Source organism: Magallana gigas, chromosome 5, assembly GCF_963853765.1.
Source record: "Magallana gigas chromosome 5, xbMagGiga1.1, whole genome shotgun sequence".
Taxonomy (NCBI): domain Eukaryota; kingdom Metazoa; phylum Mollusca; class Bivalvia; order Ostreida; family Ostreidae; genus Magallana; species Magallana gigas.
This window is the reverse complement of record NC_088857.1, coordinates 24,976,396-24,998,037: the sequence shown is the minus strand read 5'-3', so window position 1 is coordinate 24,998,037 and position 21,642 is coordinate 24,976,396. Positions and strand designations below refer to the sequence as shown.

The 21,642-nt window shown below is 34.1% G+C and overlaps 1 protein-coding gene and 1 pseudogene across 5 annotated transcripts in view; one reads left to right on the top strand and one right to left on the bottom strand.

Moving 5' to 3' along the window:
- The window catches only part of LOC105337787 (CCR4-NOT transcription complex subunit 11), a 76,205-nt gene that overhangs the window by 34,619 nt on the left and 19,944 nt on the right, over window positions 1-21,642 (top strand). For 4 of the 5 annotated variants that reach the window (XM_034470767.2, XM_034470763.2, XM_066084763.1 and 1 more), the window contains 5 exons: window positions 3,373-3,426; window positions 8,656-8,771; window positions 9,202-9,355; window positions 10,409-10,615; window positions 17,581-17,660. In XM_034470767.2, coding sequence (XP_034326658.1) covers window positions 3,373-3,426; window positions 8,656-8,771; window positions 9,202-9,355; window positions 10,409-10,615; window positions 17,581-17,660 — 611 coding nt within the window. Of the gene's footprint in view, window positions 1-3,372; window positions 3,427-8,655; window positions 8,772-9,201; window positions 9,356-10,408; window positions 10,616-16,617; window positions 16,885-17,580; window positions 17,661-21,642 lie in introns of those variants that run through there. The other variant, XM_066084762.1, reaches the window with a different exon arrangement.
- On the bottom strand, window positions 15,055-15,595 carry LOC136275464 (uncharacterized; annotated as a pseudogene).

Below are 21,642 nucleotides of genomic sequence, written 5' to 3'. Positions count from 1 at the left end.
TCTATTGACAGGATTTTGTGTGATCTATGTTACATGTGAGGAGAGAATAAGTCATTTTGTGAACTCACAGTGGAAGCTGTTTGCCCATGGGCAATATCTACATATGTACCAAGGAGCCTAAATGGCTGCTATTGCCTGAATTCCCATTTGATAACTGACTTGCGACCAATTTGAAATCATTTGAAATTCATAGATGCAAAACAAAGAAGTAAAAATGAACACTTAGTGTGCATGCATATTGTTAATTATTTACAAGTTATTAAGTATCTTTACAAACACTTTACAGTGATTCATATGATCTTCATCTTAAAACCAACATTCACTGATCATGATGAATTACTAGTAAAGTGATGTTTGCATAGTTTTGCATGGAAGAAAATAGTTCCAGGCAGTATTATTAGCTCACCTGAGCTGAAAGCTAACGTGAGCTATTCTCATCGCATTTTGTCCGTCGTCCGTCTGTAAACTTTGTACATTTTGAACTTCTTCTCTAAAACCGCGAGGCCAATTTCAACCAAATTTGGCACAAAGCATCCTTATGGGAAGGCGAATAGTAATTGCAGAAATGAAAGACCGATCTTCATTCAAGGCGGAGAAAACCTCGAAACTGTAGAAAATGGGGTTGCATTTTTAAAAATCTTCTTCTAAAGAACTACTGAGTGAAATTCAATGCAATTTAAGATAATTAATCCTTATGTAAAGGAAAATATAAATTGCAAAAATTAAGGGCCAACCTTTTTCCGAATTTGAGTTATTACGAAAAAAATAATTGGAAGGGGTGGGCTTTGATCAGTTTATAACTTCGAGTTCGGTATTCCATATCTCAAAAACCTCTTTGAAGTGGCCATATTGAACGTATGAGAAATGGGTCAATCTGACAAAGATGAATTTGGTTGTTGTGGAACAGTTTTTGTGCGAAAGGAATATTTGAAACATGCAAGATACATTAATGCCGATATTGTGAAGTAAATTGAGAGTAAATTGAGATTAAATATTCCAATGCGTTGACATTTTCACCTTTGACGATGGTTTTAGCTTGTTTTGATTTTCGTTTCGTTTTCATGAATTACAGTTGTAACTTAGGGGAAGTATTGCCTGTATTTTGTAATTTTTATGTATCAATCAAATATAGACATCGGTAAATAAGGTAAATAGGTAAACAGCTGACTGTTACTTGTGGAAAATAAGATACTTAACAGGTACGGTACTTTAACAACTAAAATACAAATTCTAATAAAATACGGTACCCCTTTGCTTAATAGTTGATTACTGCAATGTGTTTTAGGCTAGTTGTCAGTATTTTTTCTAGTCTATTCAGTCCAGACGGAGATTAATTTTGCTGATGGAAATACTAAGTGTGTGTACATGTAGCAGAGACATAAATAATTGTTAACTCACCTAAGGTGAAATGTACAGAGAAATATCTTTAAAAATATTCTTCTCAAAAATCAATTGGCCAGAAAAGCTGTAACTTGTGTGGAAGCATCCTCAAGTAGTGTAGATTCAAGCTTGTCCAAACCATGATCCCCAGGGGTACGGTTGGGCCCCAATGGGGGATCAAATTTTTAGATACAAATGTGTAGAGAAAAATCATTAAAAGTCTTCTTCTCAAAAACCAGTGAGCCAGAAAAGCTGTAACTTGTGTGGAAGCATCTTCAGGTAGTGAAGATTCAAATATTTTCAAATCATGATCCCCGGGGGTAAGATGGGGCCACAGTGGGTGGGTCGAATTTTACATAGGAATACATAGCGAAAAATCTTTAAAAAATTTTCTTCTCAAAAACCACTTGGCCAGAAAGCTGTAACTTGTGTGGAAGCATCCTCAGGTAGTGTTGATTCATTCTAGTTTGTTCAAACCATGATTTCAGGGGGTAAAGTGGGGCCACCATAGGGGGTCAAATTATGTTGGTGTGTGTAATTCGGTACAATCTCTACGTAATGGTTGATTAATACAACATGTTCTATTAAGATGCTCAGGAATTTCAATCAAAAGGGAGATTATTCTCGCTGCTAGAAATATGTAACTAAAGTACATATATGATGAAAAATAAATTGAGTTTTTTCTTTGTTTTAGTGAAGTTTTCTCTTGATATAATTGTTTACAAATTCCTATAATATTACTAACCTGAGAGTCAAGCTTTGAGTTATAAGCAAGATACAGAGCTTTGCGCACAATGCTACTATATGTTTGTACACAAAGCTGAGGTTATGCTTTAGTTTGTTTATATTTTAAATGCAGCTATGCTGAATAGGAAATACCAAGTTCAAAAATCTTAAATTGAATGTAATTAACTCATGTGAAAAAAACATGACTCAAACCAAGCTATGTATCTTGCTTATAATTCTACGATTGATGCTGAAATTTTGGTTGATCAATAGAAATGTCTTGCTAAAAGGATGATATTCTGTAACTACTTTCGGGTGCCCCTTCTTCAACGATGAATTGCATAAAATCTACACAATTTTTTTAATAGTTTTTCGAACACAAGTAAATGAAAACGACGCCTTTTAATCAGTTTCCATAGTCCTGACACATTATTATTATGAGAATAAATGCATTATCGGTGTTCTTATTATAGCAACAGAAAATCATCTTTATTTGTTTTTTAATAAAGATGGAAAAAAATGAATGGGCCTTGGTACAATAGAGCAACATGCCTGCCAATACATTAATTTGAATTATAGCTTTTAACATATGTGTCAACATTTTCCAGTTAAGTTCATTCTTCAATCAAGTGAGTAAGGATATGAAACGTCATACTAAATGAATTCATGCCTGGTAAATGACAATCGTCTATCATGAAGAAGGCCAATTAAATTTTTCAATGTTTTTAATTTGAGGAATTGAGCGCATTTATTCCGGTGCATCGAGGTACACTTTTCTTCTTTCACATATAGGATTATTTTAAAATACAATAACTAGTAAGTAGTGGAGGGAGAAAATGTACCTTTATGCTCTAATGTATTTTAATCGTTTTATAAAGTGATGGGGGGGGGGGGGGCTAAAATAAAGGGAACTGGAAGTTAACCATGAACACCAACTGAAAATATAGTTAATATTTATATTGCATATGATCTTATTTTGGTAAAAATGGTATTTCACAAAGGTAAATATGTCAAAGATGAAGTATATGCAAAAATAAGTGAAAATTCGGATATTCATTTTTGGTTAATCTACCGAAGGGCCACATGGCACAATAACCTTTGAATGCCCATATAAAGCCAGCGTTGCTCAGGTGAGCGATGTGGCGCATTGGGCCTTTTGTTAAAATTTTAAGACAGCATCAATTTTAATGTTTGTTTTCTGTTTTGTAGATGAAAAATGCCTATTTGTTAAATGTAATATTTTAATATTTTTATTTAATATGGCAGATGTTCAAGAAGACTCCAACCCAAATCATCCAGCTGGATGTCAGCAGTATGCAGGTATAGCCTTAAAGCAATGGATGATGTGCTACTGTCAATCATTTATTTTATTACACAAATTTTTGGGAATGAATTTAAAATTCAATTCTGAACAGTCATGTGTTGATATCAGTGAAGATGTTAATAAATAGGTGGGATTCTATTTTGTAAACCCCAGATACTGTTCCTCCAGGGAATACTGTATACAGGGAAATGTCCATTTTATTTCCCCCTTTAGCCCTCGTCAGCGGACGAATTTAAGACTGAAATTCTAATGTTCCAAGTACTCTCTTCTGTGCAAATTTAAGACGGGGCGAAACAGTTTGCACGTGTAGAATGGCGAAAATAACATAGGCCAAAAATAACCATGTAACTATATAGTAATTGTGATTTTATTTCTATTTTTCCAAAATCATGATTTATAGACCATCATTTGTTGGCCAAGACAGAATTATTTTTCATTTTAAATATCTATAGTTGAACTAGGATATGTCGAATATCTCCAATACAATGGATATGTCGAAGGGATTTGTAAGTCCCTACAACTTTTTATACCCCTGCTCCGAAGGAGAGGGGGTATACTGTTTTACCCTTGTGTGTCTGTCTGTCCGTCCCTCCGTCTGTCCGTCCGTAACAAAAATTTCTGTCGCATTTATCTCAGCAACTATTTATTGCAGATGCTTGAAATTTTTACACAGTGTTTGTTAAGGCATGCCATATCGTGGGATATATTTTTGTACCAATCGGACGTCAACTTCCTGATAACCAAAATTTTCAAACAAATTTTCGTCAAAGATTTCTCAGCAAGTATTTATCGCAGATGCTTGAAATTTTTACACAGTATTTGTATAGGCATGCCATATTGTGGGATATATTTTTGTACCAATCAGACATCAACTTCCTGTTAAATAACGACTTTGTTTATTTTTAGCCAAAATTTTCAAACAAATTTTTGTCAAAGAATTCTCAGCAACTGTTTATCGCAGATGCTTGAAATTTTTACACAGTATTTGTATAGGCATGCTATATCGTGGGATTTTTTTTGTACCAATCGGACGTCAACTTGCTGTTAAATGAGTACTTTGTTTATTTTTAGCCAAAATGTTCAAACAAATTTCCGTCAAAGATTTCTCAGCAACTATTTATCGCAGATGCTTGAAATTTCAACACACTATTTGTTTTGGCATGCCATATTGTAGGGTATATTTTTGTATCAATTGGACGTCAACTTCCTGTTAAATAATGACTTTGCTTATTTTTTAACCAAAATTTTCAAACAAATTTTCGTCAAAGATTTCTAATCAGCTATTTATTGCAGATGCTTGAAATTTTTACACAGTGTTTGTATAGGCATGCCATATTGTTGGATATATTTTTGTACCAATCGGACATCAACTTCCTATTAAATGAGTGCTTTGTTTATTTTAGCCAAAATTTTCAAACAAATTTTCGTCAAAGAATTCTCAGCAACTGTTTATCGCAGATGCTTGAAATTTTTACACAGTATTTGTATAGGCATGCTATATCGTGGGATGTATTTTTGTACCAATCGGACGTCAACTTCCTGTTTAATGAGTACTTTGTTTATTTTAAGCCAAAATTTTCAAACAAATTTCCGTCAAAGATTTCTCAGCAACTATTTATCGCAGATGCTTGAAATTTTAACACACTATTTGTTTTGGCATGCCATATTGTAGGGTATATTTTTGTATCAATCGGACGTCAACTTCCTGTTAAATAATGAATTTGTTTATTTTTAGCCAAAATTTTCAAACAAATTTTTGTCAAAGAATTCTCAGCAACTGTTTATCGCAGATGCTTGAAATTTTTACACAGTATTTGTATAGGCATGCTATATCGTGGGATTTTTTTTGTACCAATCGGACGTCAACTTGCTGTTAAATGAGTACTTTGTTTATTTTAGCCAAAATGTTCAAACAAATTTCCGTCAAAGATTTCTCAGCAACTATTTATCGCAGATGCTTGAAATTTCAACACACTATTTGTTTTGGCATGCCATATTGTAGGGTATATTTTTGTATCAATTGGACGTCAACTTCCTGTTAAATAATGACTTTGTTTATTTTTAGCCAAAATTTTCAAACAAATTTTCGTCAAAGATTTCTAATCAGCTATTTATTGCAGATGCTTGAAATTTTTACACAGTGTTTGTATAGGCATGCCATATTGTTGGATATATTTTTGTACCAATCGGACATCAACTTCCTATTAAATGAGTGCTTTGTTTATTTTAGCCAAAATTTTCAAACAAATTTTCGTCAAAGAATTCTCAGCAACTGTTTATCGCAGATGCTTGAAATTTTTACACAGTATTTGTATAGGCATGCTATATCGTGGGATGTATTTTTGTACCAATCGGACGTCAACTTCCTGTTTAATGAGTACTTTGTTTATTTTAAGCCAAAATTTTCAAATAAATTTCCGTCAAAGATTTCTCAGCAACTATTTATCGCAGATGCTTGAAATTTTAATACAGTATTTGTTTTGGCATGCCATATTGTAGGGTATATTTTTGTATCAATCGGACGTCAACTTCCTGTTAAATAATGAATTTGTTTATTTTTAGCCAAAATTTTCAAACAAATTTTCGTCAAAGATTTCTAAGCAGCTATTTATCGCAGATGCTTGAAATTTTTACACAGTGTTTGTTAAGGCATGCCATATTGTTGGATATATTTTTGTACCAATTGGACATCAACTTCCTATTAAATGAGTACTTTGTTTATTTTAGCCAAAATCTTCAAACAAATTTTCCTCAAAGATTTCTCAGCAGCTATATATCGCAGATGCTTGAAATTTTAACGGAATGCCGTATTGTTGGATATATTTCTGTACCAATCGGATGCCAGCTTTCTGTTAAATTTCGACTTTGCTTATTTTGCATATTCACATCAGAGCGGGGGTATCACTAGTGAGCATTGGCTCACAGATATCTTGTTTTTTAAGTATTTATACCCCCGCTCCAAAGGAGAGGGGGTATACTGTTTTACCCTTGTGTGTCCGTCTGTCTGTCCGTCCGTAACAAAAATTTCTGTTGCATTTATCTCAGCAACTATTTATCGCAGATGCTTGAAATTTTTACACAGTGTTTGTTAAGGCATGCCATATCGTGGGATATATTTTTGTACCAATCAGACATCAACTTCCTGTTAAATGACGACTTTGCTTATTTTTTAACCAAAATTTTCAAACAAATTTTTGTCAAAGATTTCTCAGCAACTATATATCGCAGATGCTTGAAATTTTAATACAGTATTTGTATGGGCATGCTTTATCGTGGGATGTATTTTTGTACCAATTGGATGTCAACTTCCTGTTGAAAGAGTACTTTGTTTATTTTTAGCCAAAATTTTCAAACAAATTTCCGTCAAAGATTTCTCAGCAACTATTTATCGCAGATGCTTGAAATTTTAACACACTATTTGTTTTGGCATGCCATATTGTAGGGTATATTTTTGTATCAATCGGACGTCAACTTCCTGTTAAATAATGAATTTGTTTATTTTTAGCCAAAATTTTCAAACAAATTTTCGTCAAAGATTTCTAAGCAGCTATTTATCGCAGATGCTTGAAATTTTTACACAGTGTTTGTTTTGGCATACCATATTGTAGGGTATATTTTTGTATCAATCGGACGTCAACTTCCTGTTAAATAATGAATTTGTTTATTTTTAGCCAAAATTTTCAAACAAATTTTCGTCAAAGATTTCTAAGCAGCTATATATCGCAGATGCTTGAAATTTTAACACACTATTTGTTTAGGAATGCCGTATTGTTGGATATATTTCTGTACCAATCGGATGCCAGCTTTCTGTTAAATTTCGACTTTGCTTATTTTGCATATTCACATCAGAGCGGGGGTATCACTAGTGAGCATTGGCTCACAGATATCTTGTTTTTTAAGTATTTATACCCCCGCTCCAAAGGAGAGGGGGTATACTGTTTAACCCTTGTGTGTCCGTCTGTCCGTCCGTCTGTCTGTCCGTCTGTAACAAAAATTTCTGTTGCATTTATCTCAGCAACTATTTATCGCAGATGCTTGAAATTTTTACACAGTGTTTGTTAAGGCATGCCATATCGTGGGATATATTTTTGTACCAATCAGACATCAACTTCCTGTTAAATGACGACTTTGCTTATTTTTTAACCAAAATTTTCAAACAAATTTTTGTCAAAGATTTCTCAGCAACTATATATCGCAGATGCTTGAAATTTTAATACAGTATTTGTATGGGCATGCTTTATCGTGGGATGTATTTTTGTACCAATTGGATGTCAACTTCCTGTTGAAAGAGTACTTTGTTTATTTTTAGCCAAAATTTTCAAACAAATTTCCGTCAAAGATTTCTCAGCAACTATTTATCGCAGATGCTTGAAATTTTAACACACTATTTGTTTTGGCATGCCATATTGTAGGGTATATTTTTGTATCAATCGGACGTCAACTTCCTGTTAAATAATGAATTTGTTTATTTTTAGCCAAAATTTTCAAACAAATTTTCGTCAAAGATTTCTAAGCAGCTATTTATCGCAGATGCTTGAAATTTTTACACAGTGTTTGTTAAGGCATGCCATATTGTTGGATATATTTTTGTACCAATTGGACATCAACTTCCTATTAAATGAGTACTTTGTTTATTTTAGCCAAAATCTTCAAACAAATTTTCCTCAAAGATTTCTCAGCAGCTATATATCGCAGATGCTTGAAATTTTAACACACTATTTGTTTAGGAATGCCGTATTGTTGGATATATTTCTGTACCAATCGGATGCCAGCTTTCTGTTAAATTTCGACTTTGCTTATTTTGCATATTCACATCAGAGCGGGGGTATCACTAGTGAGCATTGGCTCACAGATATCTTGTTTTTTAAGTATTTATACCCCCGCTCCAAAGGAGAGGGGGTATACTGTTTTACCCTTGTGTGTCCGTCTGTCCGTCCGTCTGTCTGTCCGTCCGTAACAAAAATTTCTGTTGCATTTATCTTATCGACTTTGCTTATTTTGCATATACATCAGAGCGGGGGTATCACTAGTGAGCATTGGCTCACAGATATCTTGTTGACCCTCAATATCTCGAATACTCAGATATCTCAAAGTTTCATCTACAGTCTCATCTAGGTGGAGACAGCAAAGTTTGACTATATTTAACTATCATGCTCAAACTTAAATTTACTTTCCATGGACATTCCATGTTTTGAAAAGTGGATTATATGTGTCAATTTTAACAGAACTTTGATGTGAGTGGACTTCAGTTGGCTCTGGCTGAGAGACAGTCGGAAATGCCAGCGCAGAGCAAGTCAGCCATGCCATGTGTGGTACCAGACCGCGACACCAAGCCCTCTAGGTCAGTACACAAAACATACCAGCCTCTCGCTGCTTGTCTTGACTAGCTTTGATAGGGAAATATTCACCCACATTTTAATTTTGCCCCTTTTGCTTTTGTTGTCAACAGACAAATTTAAGACTGGGAGAATTCAAAATAATTTTTAAATAACTGTATTAATTAGAAAGAGTATTTGTTTCTGTGTCTGGACAAATTCAAGATTTGGCAAAACTGTTCACAACTGTAGAAGGCGAAAATAACTCTGAGCTTAACTAACCCTCTATACAGTAGTTTTGGCATCAACTATATACTGTAAACCTAATGCTTGTAAAATATATACTACATGTACATGTATTTTGAAATAAAATAGTTGATGCTTTATTCTGTGGAATTTGTGTTTATTTTAGGAACTGCCTTTTAGCTAAAACGTGTTTGTATGCTCTGGTTTCAGTTTTGATCATTTTGGGAAGCCAGGGGTAATAAACCCTGATGTTCAGAGACAGACCATAGAGTCTCTCCTAACAGGGAACAAGGCTCCTGTGGAAAACTGCATGATGCCGGAGTTTATCCGATTGGCCCCTCCTTTGCATATAGCAGAGGATGAGGTAATATTATTAATGTAACAGATTAGAATCCAATGTGAAAAATTAAAAACTTTGGAATCTACAGGTAACTCTCGATAGCTCGAAGTCCATGGGACCGAGGAAAAACTTCGAGGTTTCAAGAGTTCGAGTTTTCAAGAGTTCGGAATTTTCCAGGTTGACCGACGGGTTTTAAAATTAGTCTTACCGGATGTTATGATTCAGCCATTTATTTAGTGCTAACCTTACGCACGTGCTTAAACAACGTTTTCTCCTCAGTAAAATATACAGAAATTGATGTTTTTCTTTAAAACTGAATAAAACAATTATTAAATAAATTCATAATAATTATTTATTTTATGCATCATATTAAGACCAGATTGCTCAGTACTACTGTACTGCGAGACGATCGACATGTCACAAATGTGATAACTGAGTACCACCCATTGTTCCCACTGTACGGGTCCTTCACCAGCTGTAAGAACTTGTTCAGGAATAATCATTATAATGACAATGATGCTGCTAAACATAATTTTTACAGTTTTATAATTCTAAAATTTGACCATGGCTCAATATCATCGTTTCGTCTCAATTAATTTTTCATTTTCATTGCGTCTCAAAATTATCGTAAAACGGTTGGTGTTGATTATAGATGAGGTATCGGTATGGGCAATCATCAAACAATTATCACCTTGCAGGACAAGTGTCGCCTAAATAAACAACCCGTGACACGGGTCCCGCGTCTAACGCCTAGAGCAATTTAAATGACCAAGTAGGTGTTAATTAGGTATAGCGCTTGGAGATACAGGGCGACTTCGAGGTATCGAGGGTAAAAAACTATAGATTTTGAATAACGGGACTTCAGTTTGACTTCGAGGGATCAAGGGTTTCGAGAGATCAAGAGTTCGAGAAATCAAGAGTAAATTTGCTTAGTTATATAGGGAAAAAAATCGGGACCCTAGACTCACTTCGAGCGATCAAGAACTTCGAGGGATCGAAGTTCGAGTCATCGAGAGTTACCTGTATTTTATGATTCCTGAAAACATAAAACAACTGAGGCCTGGATATGTATTACAGCTTTGCTGGATGAATCCAGTGGATATGGATTACAGTGTAGCTTGGGATACCACCATGTGCGTCAGCAGTTCAGCAGGGGTGGAAATCCGGCGACTGATGTCCAAAGCTTTCAAAGGGGCTCTAACTCTTCAACAGCAGCAACAGTTACTGGACGAGTTGGAAAAGGACAATAAACTGGTGTACCACATTGGGCTAACGCCAGCCAAGGTATATGTCATCGATTGTATTCTTTGTTTAACATTTACACTTTAAAGCAAAATTAAGTATCAGATCTTTGACATATGATATTTTTTACGATTTACTATATTAAGTAAAGTGGAGCACATGGCACAGTGGTTATGGGCATTAGGCCAGTAATTGGAAGGTCTCTGGTTCAAATCCCTTTGTGGTCACTTGATGTTGTGTGTTTTGCACTTAGACAAAGCACCTTATCTACATTGTCTCAGTCCATCCAGCTGAAATTAGGTACCGACCTATGCTGGGGGTTAACCTGCGATGGACTGGTGTTCCATCCAGGGGGAGTCAATGGCTCTTATTCGCTTAGCACCACAGAAACTGGGGATAAGCACCGGCCCTTTGCGCCTTCATGGCAAGGAGAAGTATTAATATTAAGTAAAGAATAAATCCAAATATTTTAGCTTTAACTCTTTACCCCTTAATGCCACCTTTTGACGCATAGGCCATATCCTTAACACTCTACCCTGGGCTACCCTTAGACTGTTTTCAGATGAACTGAAAACAGCTGGTGTGTGTTTTTGAATAGACTTATTACAGGTCTTAGCAAATCAAACACATAGAAAATTATATATCAATGGATTTGTAATAAATTAAAATTTTAATATTCATTGAAAAAAAAAATTTTAAGTCACTAATAAAGCAATACAGGTGCTAACAGGTATATGAAAATAAAACTGAGTGTTCCACATTAAAGTTTTATTAAGAATAATTTCACAACAGATACTTGATAAACATATTTAAAAATGTATGTATGACAAATAATTATTTGATAATATTTATAGAAAGATTCCATTATCATCATGGAATTCGTTTTTTGATAGTAAATAATTAAATGTACCTGTGGCTGACTTTTCAATTCATGTCTATCGTTTTCAGACTTATATTTACGGTTTTTTTTTCCAATAATCATGATAAATGGTGTAAGAGGATTTGATAAATCTAGCATGTTAACTAAATAAGTGTGTTGACTTTTTGAAAAAATACAAATTTACCGGTATATTCATGTATTTAGGGGTTGCAGGTAATGCACACCTTGTGTTCCGTTTTCTGTAGCAACACAGATTTTTCCACAAAATTTTGCATGAATTTGACATCTGGCTTTCATCTTTTAATCTCACTACCAATAAATCTAGAAAATTCTGCCTCTAAACTTGATTTTAAACAAAAAGTGAAAACATGTGCGATGTCCGCATCGTAGTCCGCCATCTTTGTTTATTGTAGTAATGCATCACGCCACCATACACAGGTAAATCACGTGATATCTTTATTTAGAATGAGTGAACAACCATCCGTATACATGGCCAGGTGTATACCGGTCAATGTTTATAATAAACAACAGGTGTTGAGGGGTCTAATTAAAAGCTGTATATAGGGTGCGTCAAAAGTCGTCATTAAGGATATGGCCAGGGTCGTCAAAACGCGTCATTAAGGGTTAAAGGATAGAAACCTCTAAGGGGAAAAGAGTTAAAATTTGATTATTATACCCCCGCAAACAAAGTTTTGGGGGGTTATATTGGTTTCACCCTGTCCGTCTGTCTGTCCGTCTATCTGTAGACGCAACTTTGTCCCCCCTATAGAATTTTTTACTACATGTACTGCATGGAACAGTCTGAAAATTTGTACATATGTTGATCACCATCTGAAGATGTGCACCTGCAATTTTTTTTTTAAGATCAGACAAGATTTAATGATTTTATGACAGTTTTCATTTTCCTTATTCTATATATGGTACACTGATGTTGAAAAGTAAGGGAGGTAATCCCTACAGATTTTATGAATTAATTAATACAGGAAAACTCGTTTAGTACGAACACAGATATAGCGAATTCTCGAATTTAACAAAGTTTTTTTGAGTCCCCAGTAAAATTCTTAACAAATCTTTGCAAAATTTTACGGTTATAATGAATTCAGATATAACAAATTTACGGATATACAAACTGATTTTGAGTCCTGTAGAGGTGAATAATAACAAAATTTACCACCTTTATAACAAATGTATTTACATTAAAAAAAAATTTGCTCTACTATTTAACAAAATAGTTTGAATAATTTTATTGTCCCCCACCGCAACGCGGAGCGGGGACATAGAAATGCTTGGCGTCTGTCCGTGCATCCGTCCGTCACACTTTTTTGTAAGCGCTCTCATGCCTACAAATTTTGACGGATTTTCATTAAATTTATACCAAATGTTTATACCACTATTACCTTGGTCAACTTCGAAAATCAGCATTGGTCGATACTTTTTGTTGGAGCTATGGGACTTTGACCACAATAATGACTCCGTTTTATCCAAAAATTGACCTTGTAAGCGCTCTCATGCCTACAAATTTTGACGGATTTACATAAAATTTATACCAAATGTTTATACTACTAATACTTTGGTCAAGTTCGAAAATCAGCAATGGTCGATACTTTTTGTTGGAGTTATGGGACTTTGACCACAATAATGACTCCGTTTTATCCAAAAATTGACTTTGTAAGCGCTCTCATGCCTACAAATTTTGACGGATTTTCATTAAAGTTATACCAAATGTTTATACCACTAATACTTTGGTCAAGTTCGAAAATCAGCATTGGTTGATACTTTTTGTTGGAGTTATGGGACTTTGACCACAATAATGACTCCGTTTTATCCAAAAATTGACCTTGTAAGCGCTCTCATGCCTACAAATTTAGACGGATTTTCATTAAATTTATACCAAAAGTTTATACCACTATTACCTTGGTCAAGTTCCTAAATCAGCCTTGGTCGATAGACTCGATACTAGTATACTGCTTGACCGGCGGGGGACCCAGGAATTCTATTCTTGTTTTCATATTTTTTTTTTTCAATTCACAATCCAATTATTAAAGGTATCAAAGTAATGTACTTTTAATTTAATCCTCAATTAGCAAAAAATATTGTTTGGTGAAAGAAAACATGTATATAGTGAATTTGCTACAGAAAATATTTAAGGAATAAGAAATCATTTGAGTATTATGAGGTGATAATTTCGGTCGGGGCATGGTCAAATCCAATAAAGCCCGAAGGGCTTTATGATAGATTTGAACACGCTCCGACCAAATTTATCTTCTCATAATATTTAAAGAATGATTCCTTATTACCTATATTTTTATGTTCTTATTCGTTCCACTCAACCGAAGATAAATTATTTACAATAATAACAAAACACATGATTAGTGAAGGAAGCGCTTATTTGCTGCATTTATTTACACGTACAAATACATACAAGGATTCTTCAAACTTCTTTCTGAAATAAAAAAATTGTCCCCTGCGGCAACGCGGTGCGGGGACATAGAAATGCCGGGCGTCCGTCCGTGGGTCCGTGCGTGCGTCCGTCCGTCCGTCCGTCACACTTTTTTGTAAGCGCTCTCATGCCTACAAATTTTGACGGATTTTCATTAAATTTATACCAAATGTTTATATCACTATTATCTTGGTCGAGTTCGAAAATCACATTGGTCGATACTTTTTGTTGGAGTTATGGGACTTTGACCACAATCATGACTCCGTTTTATCCAAAAATTGACCTTGTAAGCGCTCTCATGCCTACAAATTTTGATGGATTTTCATTAAATTTATACCAAATGTTTATACCACTAATACCTTGGTCGAGTTCGAAAATCAGCATTGGTCGATACTTTTTGTTGGAGTTATGGGACTTTGACCGCAATAATGACTCCGTTTTATCCAAAAATTGACCTTGTAAGCGCTCTCATGCCTACAAATTTTGACGGATTTTCATTAAATTTATACCAAATGTTTATACTACTAATACCTTGGTCAAGTTCGAAAATCAGCATTGGTCGATACTTTTTGTTGGAGTTATGGGACTTTGACCACAATAATGACTCCGTTTTATCCAAAAATTGACCTTGTAAGCGCTCTCATGCCTACAAATTTTGACGGATTTTCATTAAATTTATACCAAATGTTTATACCACTAATACCTTGGTCAAGTTCGAAAATCAGCCTTGGTCGATAGACTCGATACTAGTATACTGCTTGACCGGCGGGGGACCCAGGAATTCTATTCTTGTTTACATTTTATTGTGCACAGTTTTTCGATTTTTAAATGTCACTAAATTAGTGGGTGGGTGAGTGGGGATTGTGTAAATGCGGCAAAAAAAATTCTTCGAATGAGTGAAAATCGTGCTTAACTTGAATACCTGTTACGCTATAAATAGCCAATGGCTACAGGTTTAAATATATAAACAAAACATATAACATGTGTTCTGATACCTATGATAAATTAGTTTATGTTTTATTCGTTCCACTCAACCGAACATAAATTATTTACAACAATAACAAAACACATGATTAGTGAAGGAAGCACTTATTTGCTGCATTTTCGACAATAAAGAAAGAACACAATAATGTGAAAAGTGGCAAATACAATGTTATCTTATTAAATGCCTAATTTTTTCGAAACCGATATCTGCTTATAAATTTTCCTGTACATAGCCATCTTTGGCTTTCTCGGATTTCCATCTACCATGTTTCTTAAACAGTCTATCAGTAATGCCGTTGCTAGCAGCAGCTGTAGCACCCCCCGATCTAAGACTATGCAAACCAAAATTACCGGATTCTAAACCTAAAGACTTTAGTGCTTCGAGCAATATTTCTCTTGCTCTAGTATACGATTATGGTTTGTTACCATTTCTAAGTTTGTAAGACTTGGATTTCTTACAGTAAAGTATGGACCTGAAAATAAATTCCTCGGAAGAAGGCGAAATATTTGCTTTCCTTAAATATCTTTCTAATATAGCTACAGGACATGTATCATTTGGAGTTCTTGAAATATTCACAGTGCTTCCTTCTTTGTATACATCGGTCTTGCTTCTTTTTATTAACAACGAAACATGAGAATTAAAAATACATATGTTACATCTTTTCAAATTTATCAGATCAGAAAAACGCAAAAAACCAGCATATGCTATTAAACACATGCAGCACAATCGTATATCTTGTAAGGAATCCGTTTCTTTCCCAAATTTTTTCACTAATTCTGATAACACTTCTGGTAAAATCGGCTCTTTTTTCTTTACGACATGGCTGAGTGATCTTATAGCTCCTTCATTCACTGAATTGACAAGAGTGGAATCGCACGGATTTTAAAATCTCCTAGAGAATGAGCCCAACTTATAGAATAGACTGCTTCTTGAATTTTACAGAATGGAATTTAGTCGACAAGTGAATAATGTATATAGCGATGTTTGACTCTGAAGCTGGTAAAGGGATAATCTGGGGTATAAAGGAAGAACACTACTTGCAAAAAGCGTTAAAGGCATATTTGTATTTTTTAAAATGTTTTTCGCTTTGGATTTTAAACAATACTCTGGGATTGCGTTTTTCAGAGCTGATATGCGCTGATCCTCGTTATCATTTTTGGAGAGGACTTCCTTTCATCTCCCCACAGAAAAAATGTCTGAAAAACGTAAACAAAAAACACCAATCAATATGACAGAATAACGATGCAGATTTTATGAAAATATCAAGCCATGTATTTATCACATTCATCATAACATTGGTTTATACCTTTTTAAAACATATAAATAAGTATCATATACACTTAATATCATGCATTAGCTATGTATATAACTCATATCCACTGGTTACACCACGCTGTGTACCAGAACTTATTTTATTGATAAACATTGTATCTAATAATACCGTATGAAAGGAACATATGATTATCATACAATTTTTTAACAGATGATATAAGATGATTTTCATATAATATGATTACGGTGGTCTCATAAAGGTGATGCCTCGTAACGGTGATGCCTCGTCTCGGAGAGCTTTGTAATCTGTGATTACCTATGCTTCTTAAAAGAATTAAATAAAAAAAATATCATCAGATACATAAATTTGTAAATGTATTACTGTTATGCATATGTATTTACAGTGAAGTTCTGACAATTTTGATTTTAATTTTTCTTTGTTAACTAATTTTTTTTCACAATTCTAGAAATTTTTGTCCCCCGCTGCAACGCGGAGCAGGGACATAGAAATGCTGGGTGTCCGTCCGGGTGTCCGTGCGTCACACTTTTTTGTAAGCGTTCTCATGCCTACAAATTTTGACGGATTTTCATTAAATTTATACCGATTGTTTATACCACTATTACCTTGGTCAAGTTCGAAAATCAGCATTGGTCAATACTTTTTGTTGGAGTTATGGGACTTTGACCACAATAATGACTCCGTTTTATCCAAAAATTGACCTTGTAAGAGCTCTCATGCCTACAAGTTTTGACGGATTTTCATTAAATTTATACCAAATGTTTATACCACTAATACTTTGGTCAAGTTCGAAAATCAGCATTGGTCGATACTTTTTGTTGGAGTTATGGGACTTTGACCACAATAATGACTCCGTTTTATCCAAAAATTGACCTTGTATTTAATAAGCGCTCTCATGCCTACAAATTTTGACGGATTTACATGAAATTTATACCAAATGTTTACACCACTAATACCTTGGTCAAGTTCCTAAATCAGCCTTGATCGATACTAGTATACTGCTTGACCGGCAGGGGACCCAGGAATTCTATTCTTGTTTTTATTTGTATGTGTTCCAAACCTTTATTATTCAATTCAATTATTTGCCCCATTTGAAATTAGCCTGGCAGGGGTATTAGTCCCATTAGGACAGTTTTAGTTTTCATAAATCTTCTTTTTAAGGAGATTAGAATAGTCTAAAAATTGCCAAGACCATTGAGCCCTCTTAATACTTCAAACAGATGTTTTAAGAGATGGCAGCTATCTTAAATTCATTGATATACAGTCTTGATCTTGAACAACTCTCTCTGTAATTAAACGGTATGCCTATTAAATGTAGCTTTGAAAATCAGTTACAATACAGTATTGTACACATTGACATGAATTTCAGTGATATCAGACATTTTCAAAATATTTTTTTTTCAATTTCCAGTTGCCAGACTTAGTTGAAAACAACCCCTTAGTAGCCATAGAGGTGTTATTGCGACTGATGCAGTCCAACCAAATCACAGAGTAAGTGTAGCTTATTATTGCATATCAGAAGTCGAACACTACTCGTAAAAAGCATTGTCCGCCATATTTCTCTTTCATTGTTGTATCCCCTCTACCTCTATATAAGCCACAGACCTCTTAACAGTTCAAAGTATTTTACTGTAGAGGCCTCACTTGTGTGGATGTACATCTTACATCACCTTGTAATCAGTATGATGAAATTATCAAATTTTTATGCTTTTTAGCTCATCTGAGCTGAAGGCTCAAGTGAACTATTCTGATCACATTTTGTCCATCATCCGTCCGTTTGTAAACTTTTTACATTTTGAACTTCTCTAAAACCGCTTGGCCAATTTTAGGACTGCGAATGATAGCATTGTCTAGCCGCCTAACTAAAAGTCATTTTTTGAAAGTTGTCTAATTAAAGTTATTTTTTTATAATAATGTAAACATTTATGTATATTTCATTACATATAAATGATTTGGTCAAACAAAGAGAGATAACTTTGTATTTTGGGTTACAATAGCTCATTTCATAATAGAAAATACCGGAAAATGGAAATATTTTTCAAAACATCTTTCTGTCCCGTCTCCCCAATAACCGATTTCAATGAAAAAAAATTTTAAGACCCTGCGTTAGCAAAACTTTTGTTTAAAAATAAATAATTTGATTACAAATTTTATTTTGATATAAATTGATAAGGATTTGATCATACTTTTTAGTAGAAAACTTAGTTTTTGAATATCTGACAGAAATTCCGAAATATTTGGATGTAAAATGTAGGCGAGAAACTGGCATTAGCGTTAGCAGTTCTTTGGTACAAAGTATCCTTATGGGAAGGCAAATACAAATTGCAGAAATAAAAGACCCATTCTTATTCAAAGCGAAGAAAACCTTGAAACGGTAGAAATAGGGGGATGTTGCTGCAAGTTGAAAATGTATATGATTTGGTGTCAAGCAATTATAATGACTAAAATTTTAGTTCTGCTTTTGTTATAAAAACGTGTTGTCATTGAAAGCCTGTTTAAAAACGTGTTTTGAAAAAGACGGGAAGAAAATGTTTTAGGAAAACTATTTGTCGAACACAGTTTGTGTAATGATTGTTTCAAAACTCTTTAAACAATGAGAAGTTTAATGGCGAGTTAAATTTTTAAGGGTAGCAAGGAGTGTTATATACATGTACTCATGAATCATATCAGGAAATGTATTTTTAAAAAACGAACCCGCCTAAAAAATACCTAACCGTTTCTTTAAGATAACTTCTGTATTTAAATCTTTCTAAATTTTTGAAGACTATGTGCAAGTTTGAAATTGTTGCATGCTGTCAAAATTTGGTAAATAGTCAAAATTGATGGCATCTATGAACATTGCTATGTTATATACATGTACTCATGAATCATGTCAGGAAATGTATTTTTAAAAAACGAACCCGCCTAAAAAATACGTAACTGTTTCTTTAAGATAACATCTGTATTTAAAATCTTTCTAAATTTTTGAAGACTATGTGCAAGTTTGAAATTGTTGCATGCTGTCAAAATTTGGTAAATAGTCAAAATTGATGGCATCTATGAACATTGCTATAGGGCTGATATTATTTAATGATACGAGTAGACTTGGACATTCAAAATAATAATCAGTTATCAAAGATCAGCGGGAGACTTTATGCATAAGTGAGCATCTAAATTTTACACCAGATGGTGCTGTTTCATAGCGACACCGCTATGTAACGTGAAATTAAATATAAATAACCTTATTTACAGATATGAATATTACTTCTCTCGACAATGCAATTATATGCAAAATCCCTATTTTCATATGTTTTTTCTCCTTTATCAGATCAAAAGGAATTCTCTTGGAGAAAGTTTACATATGTATTTTGAAAAAAAAACCCAGAGAAACGTCTATAAAAATAGGCGAATAACGGTGTTGCGGTTTTTATTTTCAGATAATCCAATTAAATGTGACAAAGGGGCATATTAGGTCGGATTTCTGGGGTAACATGTACATGAAGTAAATTTGATGCACGTTCCACTTTCCTCTGTTTTATCATGAAGATATATTTTAAAAATGACGTATATGTCACAAGCAATCTTTTGTCTCCTCAATGACATGTCTATTTGAATCTAAATGATTTCTAAGTGGTAAGGTTTTCAAAGCTTTTGAAAATTTTTGATACTGAATTCCTACAGTTCTAAATTTGAGGTTAAAAATAAAAATAAGTATGAAGAAGTAGTGAAAGCCATTAAGGCATTATTAGTCCCCTACCAGTTTCACCGGAGGGGACTATAGCTTTCCTCTGCGTCCGTCTGTCTGTCTGTCCATCCGTCCGCCTGTCTGTCTGTCTGTCCGTCCGCCCGTCTGTCTGTCTGTCCGTCCATCAGTCTTCAGTTTTCCACGTTTTTTTTTTCTTTGTACGTTTGAGGAATGACATGAAATTTGCTGAACAGCTTCAAAATATTAAACTACAGATCAAGTTTACATTTTTGTAGCGTCTGGTTGACATATTTTCGAGAAAATTAATTTTTTATATTCCAATTTTTTAATGATCGGGTTTGGTGTGTATTGAATAAACGAGGAAAGTATGTAGTCAGTAGTAATATTGTGCATTACTTTGACCATTCCTTTTATTGTTTCTAACAAACAAATAAGTTCTATAAAATAGTTTCAAGCATTGTGTTGTTAATTTAATCAACAGGTTTTTTTTTTGTATAATTACAATCGGGTTCGTTATCGGGTTGGTCTGTTGATTCGGGGTACAGAAGACGGTAAGAATGATATTCTGCACTCACAAATTTCTACAAACCGGTAGGGGACGTGTATTGCTTATGCAATACTCTCAGAATGCTTGTTTCTTCTGTTTTAGACTATTTCAGTGTTAAAACATTAGATATTCTGCTGAAATTTTAGTCACCGCATGGGCTGACTAACTAAATTGAATAAAACTTCAATTGCGCTTGCGTAAATTTGAATTCTGGGAAGAAAATTAGACAGTCCGTGTTAGAGAATTTAGGGGAAGTTATGAAACTGGTCAGTTTATAGGTCAAACTGTGCATACTAGATGTATTGGAAGACTGTCAATGGATATCGTCTGTAGCCACAGTCCATCATATGTGCAGTCATACATGGCTACACGTTTACCTCCTCACCTACAGCTATACAAATGAGGGTGCAACCTTCATGTACACATTCATATTATTATAGTTCTGGAAACTATTTATCTTGTATTTTAATAGATTGGGTATTCATTGTTGACCTAAAATTAGTATTCCACTGGCTGAAGCTAACCTTGTTAGTAAATTAAGTTGCATTACACATTTTACCACACATCTGCAATAAAAAGTTTTTTAAAATCAATTTTTATATAATTAGCAAATAATAATTAGCAATAAAGAAATCCCCAATAACACATTTCCATCTCGCTAAAGTGTAACTTTGAGAAACGCATGTATTTTTTGGAGGCAGATATGTTGCTATATTATAGTCTGTAAGTCAAGTGAACTACATGTATCATGGTCTTTCAAAGAAATCAGAAATCTGTCGACACTTACAGTACGTTGATGATTACTATGGCGACTGACTGCTTAGCATAATGTTGTCGTATTTCATAATTTCTAATCCCAAAAACAAATTACCTTTGACTTAAAACTTTTAATTATAATATATTTTATATTATTCTTTTTAAAACTATTGAAGTTTAGCGTGTTCAGGTTAATTTATTAGCCACATTCACAGATTACGATCTCGCACCTTTAATGTGAAAATGATTGACTTCGAATAAAAGCCTTATTGTTTGACAATTGACCACTGTAATGAAAGCACCCTTCCAACTGTTAATCAATTACATAACAATTGATGATCTGCAGCCATAAATAACCTGGGGCTATATATGTTCTGAGCTGTGTGCGCTGAAGCAACACAAGATTTTTGGTAGCACGTGGCGATTGAATTACACAGACTGACCGAATAAAGAAACGGATGAGAAAGTAAAAGATGTTAAAGAGA